General features: G+C 48.1%; 2 protein-coding genes across 4 annotated transcripts; one reads left to right on the top strand and one right to left on the bottom strand.

Annotated features, from left to right (window-relative positions):
• Positions 1 to 1,052: 1,052 nt before the first annotated feature.
• Timm10b (translocase of inner mitochondrial membrane 10B) lies at positions 1,053 to 2,852 on the bottom strand. Its single transcript, XM_003465317.5, has 3 exons — positions 2,694 to 2,852; positions 2,412 to 2,507; positions 1,053 to 2,102 (listed from the first exon to the last, which is right to left on the bottom strand). The coding sequence occupies exons 1-3, from the start codon at positions 2,733 to 2,735 to the stop codon at positions 1,926 to 1,928; spliced, it is 315 nt and encodes a 104-aa protein (XP_003465365.1). The 5' UTR covers positions 2,736 to 2,852; the 3' UTR covers positions 1,053 to 1,925.
• A 9-nt stretch (positions 2,853 to 2,861) lies between these two features.
• Positions 2,862 to 7,658, top strand: Arfip2 (ADP ribosylation factor interacting protein 2). 3 transcript variants are annotated; one of them, XM_003465248.5, is made up of 8 exons: positions 2,862 to 3,024; positions 3,771 to 3,902; positions 4,183 to 4,279; positions 4,967 to 5,085; positions 5,262 to 5,483; positions 6,009 to 6,166; positions 6,306 to 6,480; positions 6,892 to 7,658. In XM_003465248.5, exons 2-8 carry the CDS (start codon positions 3,804 to 3,806, stop codon positions 7,045 to 7,047), a joined length of 1,026 nt encoding a protein of 341 aa, XP_003465296.1. In that variant the 5' UTR covers positions 2,862 to 3,024; positions 3,771 to 3,803; the 3' UTR covers positions 7,048 to 7,658. The 3 variants fall into 3 exon arrangements, with proteins under 3 accessions (XP_003465296.1, XP_013003088.1, XP_063112705.1); XM_013147634.3 differs by having other exon boundaries at positions 6,831 to 7,658; XM_063256635.1 differs by lacking the exon at positions 6,892 to 7,658 and adding an exon at positions 6,736 to 6,873.
• Positions 7,659 to 7,897: the final 239 nt, after the last annotated feature.

Here is a 7,897-nt window from a genome sequence, read left to right as displayed (position 1 = left end):
AAAAAAATAAAAAAAATAAAAAACAGGTGATTCTTTCTGCCTAATCCACTAAGTGGAAATACCTTTTTGCAGTTTTGTTGTAAAGATTAAGCACAATATCTACTAACCTCAGAACCCACAAAAAGCAACTGCTCAATAGATCATTTTGAGAGTCTGGTATCTTATATTTTTATTTTTGGCTTTTTGGAACAGGATCTTGCTAAATAGTTCAAACTGCTCTTGAATTTGAGACTCTTATGCATTGGCCACCTAAGTACTAGGATTACAGGCATGCACCACCACATCCATCAAACTGAAAATACAAACTTAAGTATGATCTATTTTATTGGGGACTGACTCCCAGAAGCACAGAGCTACATTCCTTTATTTATTTGTCTGAGTCAGATAAATAAATAAATTGCCTGTGTTGACCTTATAATTCTTCTGCATCAGTTTCCCAAATACTTGGGATTAAGGTGGGTGCCACCTTGTCTGGTTTAGAGCTGCATTTTACACAAGTTTTAGAATTTCAACTTCCTGATCTAGCTGAAAGGAGTTATTTATTTTTTTATTGTGGGAGCTATGTCTAGGAGCTTTAAATTCCTGCAAAAAATGTTCACCTGATAGGCATGAGGGTATGGTGTGGATTAACAAGATCAATAAAAGTACAGTATAAAGTAACAATCATGGTGATCAGAAAACAATAGACCAAGAGCCCATAAAAAGGTAGCCTGCTGGTAGAGAGGGCTTGACTCAGGTTGGCAACCTTAAATATCCCTTGGCATTCATTACATAAATGTTTTTCTCTAACAGCTTGGATGGAAAAATAGAAACAATAAAGCAGTGATACAAAAAGGAGGTTAAGGGGAAGAAAATGAAGTGGGGTGATATGTTATTTAGGTTCTTGAACACAGAACTAATTCCCTCAAGGAGGAAGGCAATACTGAAAAAAGAATTATAGAGGCTGCAATTACAAGTCACTAAAATATAGTGAGAAGAATGTGGCTGAATTGATGAGATTTTTGACAAGAAGTGAGTGAAATATTGAGGTAGCATTAAAAAGGAGCCACAGATTTGTTTTTATTCTTTTAATAAACACCACCATCTACTTTTCACTTTGATTTGACTTACCCAAATCTGACTATACTGTAGTTTCCCCAGTTTTGACTGCTCCAATGACAAGAACACCTTCTTATTTACTTAAAACATTTTAGTGTGATCCCAGGAAGACAGAAAATACTAAGAAACTAACCTGAAGAAAAGATTGCGATTACAGAACATCCCAATTCTCACAGGTTTTCTCTGTGTACTGTGGCCATTGACTTCCTAAGAAGCAATGTCTAAAAGCCCTATGGAATTTTTGGAGTTTTTTTTTTTTTCTCCCTTCTGTTGTTGGTAACACCTTCTTTCCATTGATCCAACGGAATTCTTTTTGCAAGACACAGTCTGGGAAAAATAGTTATACCCCAATGCATACTTGACTAAGTTATAAATACTCAAAGACAGAGTGATTTCTCATTTTATCTGTCATTTGAGCAGCGACTAACTTCTTTTTTTTTTTTTTTCTTTTGGTACTGGCAATTGAACTCATGACCTCGCACTTGCAAAGCAGGCAAGTATGCCATTGAGCTAAATCTCCGGTCCTAACTTCTTGCTGCTACTACAACTTGTAAATTGTACCCACAGACCTGCTCTAATCAGATGCCTGAGGTTGTCCTTTTAGATATAGAAGGCAATTTCTCAGCTTCTAAGAGGTGAAGCCTGTAGATATGCACCAAATGACAAAACAAAGGTTCCCTGGTCATCATTTAAACCAAACAGCAAAAACTGGGTTTATTGGCTCCAGAAAAGGAGCAACAGTACCCCTCGATCTCTCTGTCCTCGATCTCTCAAGTCCATGGTCCACTGGGTCCTTTCAGTACCTTCCCTCCTAGGGTTAGGGTTGGCTAACTGCTTGGTGGTGAGGCTGTGGGCTGTTCTGTAGTAACACCTGGCACAGCCGAGGCAGCCTCGTAGTCTGCTATGCGGCGCTGTACCAGGGCAGGCATGAGCTGCACATAAGCGGCCATGAGGCGGTGATTGGAATGGATCAGCTTCCCAGCACAACTATGCAGGCAGGCCTCCTGGAAGGAAAACAAGGTGGAAGTAAAAGTCAAAAGTGTTCTTTTTTTTTTTTTTTTTGTCTTTTTCGTTTTTATTGGTACCAGGGATCGAACTCACGACTGCCTGCTTGCAAGGCAGGCACTTATGCCGCTGAGCTAAATCCCCAGCCCAAAAGTGTTCTTTCAAACTCGCTTCTTCCTTCCCCATTCCCAATCTAGGGATGAGGTCACGGAAAAGCCAGGGTCAGAGGTAGTGGCACTGGGGGTTGGTGGAAACACGCCACCGTCAGTTCTGGGGCTCAAAGGTGATCTCATTGCACAAACCCCCACCTCCTCCGTGTCCAGAGCTCGGTGATGCAGGCTGGGCACACAGCGCTGGAAGCAGAATTCGGTCATCCGATTGTAGACCAACAGGAAGTCTCGTAACTGGGAGAGAAGCGGACCAAGAATTCAACTATAAGAGCTTCACTCCATCCTTCAACTCAAGATCCCGCCGCCGATGATTCCCAAGACCGCGCGCCACAACCCGTGTCCCCAGCTGTAGAATCTCTGGCCTTATGGGGTTTTCACCGTGGAAACGTCTGGCCGTCAAACAACTGAACTCTCACTCACGTTTCTCAGTTGCTGTTGCTGCTGCTGTTGCTGCTGCTCCATGACGCCGCCACGCTGAAACGTCACTTCCCTTACAGCTTCTCGATACCGCCCCGGAAGTAACCCCTCCACTCTCCAAGGACTGACGGCTTAGTTCCAGGATCGTTCGGCCCATTTTGGTTACGTCACGTCCGCCCTTATAATCTGCGACGTGGCCGGCTTCTTCTGCCCAGAGAGGACGTCACTTCCGCCGAGTCCCTGACCTGCTGCTAGGATCGCGACGGGAACTGGAACCTGAGGTCCCCGCGCCGTCCGGGCCTGGCGCCCAGAGGGGAAGAACGGCCCGGCCGAGGTATGAGAGACTTACTTGGATGAGGGGAAGTTGAAGTCATGAACCTGGCCTTAGGGCAAAATGTCCGTGGGTCTTGGGCAAGGATGAGGACACACCTGATGCCCAGGTGTATGGGGGCGGGGAGGAAGCAGGAATTCACACCTGGAAGACGTAACTGACTTTGGAAAAGATCGCCTAGATTCTGGGGAAGACAGGCTTTTATTAGACTCCAGGAACATACACCAGTCGATACAACTAAGGCCTAATAAGGAGGGCTGTACAAAGAGGAGGTGCTTGAGATGGAGGAAGGGGAGACCCGCCAGACGAAGTGGGTTAGGAAACACCGAGGAATGCAGAAGCTCAAGCATTGGAGAACATGACTGAATGCTGTGTGAGCACCTGAGCCCCAGAAAGGGCCTGGTCTCCTGATGGGAGTAAACACACCTGCGTGGGGATAAATTCCAAAACAGCACAGATTTTTATCTCTCTTGTTTACTGCTGTATTCCTATTGACTTAGTGCCTGACACATAGTAGGTACTCACCAAATACCAGTGGAATGCATGAATGAATACTAAAGGTGGGGTTGGGGATGGTGAGAATATACCTGAGGCTTACATGTGCATATGGAGGGGAGAAAGACATATATCTGAGCCCCCAGGACACTCAAGTCCTGAGACAACCTCTGAAGCCTTAGAAATAGCAGGGGAGGTGTCCTTCTTTTAGAGTGCTGGCCAGTTTCCAAAACTGCCTGCTTTGGCCTTTGCAGGGTGCTAGGGTGGAGACTGCCCCTTCCCTAGCCATGACGGACGGGATCCTAGGGAAGGCAGCTACAATGGAGATCCCTATCCATGGGAATGGTGAAGCTGGGCAGCTTCCTGAAGATGATGGGCTGGAGCAGGTGCTTCTGTTTGATGTTTCTCGTTGTCTTTTGGGAGTCCAGTGTATAAATCCTGGCCTCTTACTCCCACTCCATTCCAGTTACCTAAGTTACCTAATTCCCTTTATTCATTATGTATGTGTTTGTGTGTGTGTGTGTGTGTGCATGTGTGCTTGCTTGCTCTCCTACCTTCTCCCTCTTTCCCTGCCTACCCCCGCATCTAAGCTTGTTGCCACCCCAAAATGTTTTAGCTTCCTATATATTCCTGAAGTACCTTCTTCCTCCTTTCTCTGGTCTCTAGGACCTCCAGCAGGTGATGGTGTCAGGACCCAACCTCAATGAAACCAGCATTGTTTCTGGTGGCTATGGGGGCTCTGGTGACGGACTCATCCCAACAGGTATGAATGATCAGAGACAGAAGATCTCAGTGGAGAGGGAGACTGGGGTGGTTTGGAGAAGCATCCAGGAACATCTGAATTGTGCCTAGAAATCTTAAGAACTTCTGCTAGTATGGACCCCATGAACTCTCCATGGCCCAATGCCAGTGTCCAGGGTTTTCTATTTGCTTCTTTCTTCCCTTGACCCCTGATATGGCCATTTTTCTTTTACCTGCTGCTACCACCCAACACAGTACCTGTAGTTCACAGGAGTTTTCCTGTTCTGAAGCTTGAGACTGATTTGGAACACTGGACTTCCCAGCATTTTACTTTAGAGGAACAAATAGCCCTGAATCTCCCAGATTAGGATTCTCTATGGGAATGTCAACCAGGTTTACTATTATTATCAGCATCCACCATCCTTGACTCCCCTGCAACGTAGTATATATTTTTTTTGTTTCCTCTGCCTCTGTATACCAGTATCCCCCCAATCCCCAGTATAAGAAGGCTAAGTATTGAGATTTGACATCAGAGCACAAGATCCTAATTTCTCCTACGGTAGGTATAGGACAATCTAATCATCTCTACCTTTTCCCCTCTGGGGAAATCATTTCATGTACTCAGGTGCTAGGCAGGAAATATGGGTGGGGCCACAGAGGTAACTGGTTGTATCTGAGAGAGGCTGGTGTCAAGAACTTGGTCCTTTAGGATCTGGCCGCCATCCATCTCACAGCACCACTCCTGCTGGCCCTGGAGATGAGGTAGCTCGGGGCATCGCTGGAGAGAAGTTTGACATCGTCAAGAAATGGGGCATCAACACATATAAGGTGGGATTTAAGCACCTCTCCCTTTCTCAAAACTCGCCCTGGGTAACCTTTTCCCTTTTCTCCAGAACCTAATAGCCAATCTATGGCTAAGACTAGGAGACTAGGGGTGCTGGAATAGGTACTTGGTGAGGTACAGAGTCTAGATTCTCTGACCTGTTCCTCTACCCCCCAATTAGTGCACAAAACAACTGTTATCAGAGCGATTTGGCCGAGGCTCTCGGACTGTGGACCTGGAGCTAGAACTGCAGATCGAGTTGCTCCGTGAGACGAAGCGCAAGTATGAAAGTGTCCTGCAGCTGGGCCGGGCACTGACAGCCCACCTCTACAGCCTGCTGCAGACCCAGCATGCACTAGGTGACGCCTTTGCTGATCTCAGCCAGAAGTCCCCAGAACTTCAGGTGCCTCAGCCAGAGCAAAGAGGGTGGAGGGACTGGGTCTGGGCCCTTACAAACAGTCACTCCTCAGACTCCTTCCCTCCCTCCCTCCTGCAGCCCACAGGGAGAATCCCTCAAGGGTGGGCCCAGCCCTGCCCCCAGCAGCACTCATGTGCGAAGGCAATTTAAGGGTTTGTACAGAGGTCCAGAAGTTGGAGGGAGTGGGGATGGGAGAAGGGGCACACCAAGTGTCTGACAATTGCCCTTCTGTACATTATAGAGAATACTTCAGGTACTAGGGCTAATCAGAGCCCCTCCTCTGCCTGCTACACCAGTTCTCCCTATATCAGTCTTTGAATTTACCTAAAAACACCCCTGCCTGACATTTCTTACCTCTGGCATCCCCAGGGCCCAAACTAGTTTCCTGGCTAAGAGAGCCTTGCTAGAGGCAGTCCTTGGTGGTTTTACTTTTGATGACTTTTTCCTCTCCAGGAAGGAGGAGAATGAAGGGACTGTTATTCAAGGCCTGTCCTTCCCTTTTTCCCTCAGGAAGAATTTGGCTATAATGCAGAGACGCAGAAGCTTCTGTGCAAGAACGGGGAGACGCTGCTAGGGGCTGTTAACTTCTTTGTCTCTAGCATCAACACGCTGGTCACCAAGACCATGGAAGACACACTCATGACTGTTAAACAGTATGAGGCTGCCAGGTGTGGGACTGGCAGGGCCTAAGGTTTGGGGAGTTGGCTGATATGGGTGGAAATTCAGGCATGAGGGGCAGTTCAGGAAGGAAAGCAGAACTTGTATTGATAAAAGGGGTGGAGACCAGCCTTTATCACCCCTTCTCAGGCTGGAATATGATGCCTACCGAACAGACTTAGAGGAGCTGAGCCTAGGCCCCCGGGATGCAGGGACCCGTGGTCGACTTGAGAGCGCACAGGCCACCTTCCAGGCCCATCGGGACAAGTATGAGAAGCTTCGGGGAGATGTGGCCATCAAGCTCAAGTTCCTGGAAGAAAACAAGGTGCCGACCCCATCCCTTTGTTTCTAAATCACCTTTCCCTTGACACTCATTATCGCATGGGGAGGTGCAGCCTGACTAGGGAGTGGGGTGTTCCCCAGCCCAGTCAACCCCTAAACCTATTTAAGTCTCTTTCCGTCCAATCACTGCCCCTTTTCTGTTGGAGGATTTCTCAGAAACATAAACTGGGAAAAATCGTGCCCCTAGCTGGGGTACCAACCCTAGGCCCAGAAAATCAAATCAGGCTTTTTCCATCAGGTTGACCCTTCTCCTTTGATTCCCTGGGTGAGGTTCACTCCCTACCCCAAGAGTACCATGAGAGCAGAGACCACATATCCCTGGTCTATACTCAGGCTCAGAGCTCTCAAAAAGGGCACCTGAGTCCAGCCTTAGCTGACCCTGCTGGACCCCCAGATCAAGGTGATGCACAAGCAGCTGCTGCTCTTCCACAATGCGGTGTCAGCCTACTTTGCTGGGAACCAGAAACAACTGGAGCAGACCCTACAGCAGTTCAACATCAAGCTGCGTCGTCCAGGAGCTGAGAAGCCCTCCTGGCTAGAGGAGCAGTGAGCTACTTCCAGCCCATCTTGGCTATCAAGAAGGACACTGGGAAGGGCAGCCCCAGTGGAGGAGATTGGACATGGGACATCCCTTGCCATTTGCCCTCTGGCTTGGGCTCCCTTTCCCTTGCTGGGATCTGATGGAAGTTTGGCCCGTACTACTGTGGTATGAAGAGGGCCTTTAGGTCCAGAAGCTGCTGCCCTGTCTTTCATTTTTGTGGCCACTGGGCTTCATTCCCAGATCTTTTCCTTCCACTCCACAACCAAAAGCTATGACAGAACCACTCCCTGGCCAATGGCATCACTCCTCAGGCCTATCCCCAGCTCCTGGGGTGTACCCCCTTGACCAATGACAGAGCCTCAAAAGGCCTTGTCAGCCAATGGCAGCTCTACTGGGGCTCCTTTGGGCCAACGATGTTGCCTCCAATACCCTTTGTCCCTCCTCTATGCGTGCCCACTGCAGAGAAGGGGACTGGGACCAAAGCAGGTGGGGATAATGGGGAGCTCCATTTCTGGCCGGCATCTGACTGGGCCTCCTCTCACCCACCCACCCAGTTTAATTGTGCGTAGAACCCAGGAAGATTGGGATCTAGCACTAGGAATAAACCTTTCATAAAAGCAGGCCCAGTGAGGTCAATTTGTGGGGGACAATATAGGAGGGTGGGCTGGGTGGACTCAGTCTAATTAAACACCCAAATCCTATGGAGTCAGAAGAGCTGGGGCTAGGAATCTACAGTCAGAGGTTTCAGAATCTGAAGTCTTGATCCCCTTCAACCCCAACTGGAGCCAAAGCTTTACCCTACAAAGCACACCAAGAAGAAAGCTGTGGATCTTCAGGACATAAGATTCAGGGAAAGTTG

This window comes from Cavia porcellus, unplaced genomic scaffold (assembly GCF_034190915.1).
Source record: "Cavia porcellus strain 051 isolate PalLab524CR breed Dunkin Hartley unplaced genomic scaffold, mCavPor4.1 scaffold_9, whole genome shotgun sequence".
Lineage (NCBI taxonomy): Eukaryota > Metazoa > Chordata > Mammalia > Rodentia > Caviidae > Cavia > Cavia porcellus.
Note: the sequence above shows the minus strand (reverse complement) of the source record. Positions and strands in the feature narration are given on the sequence as shown.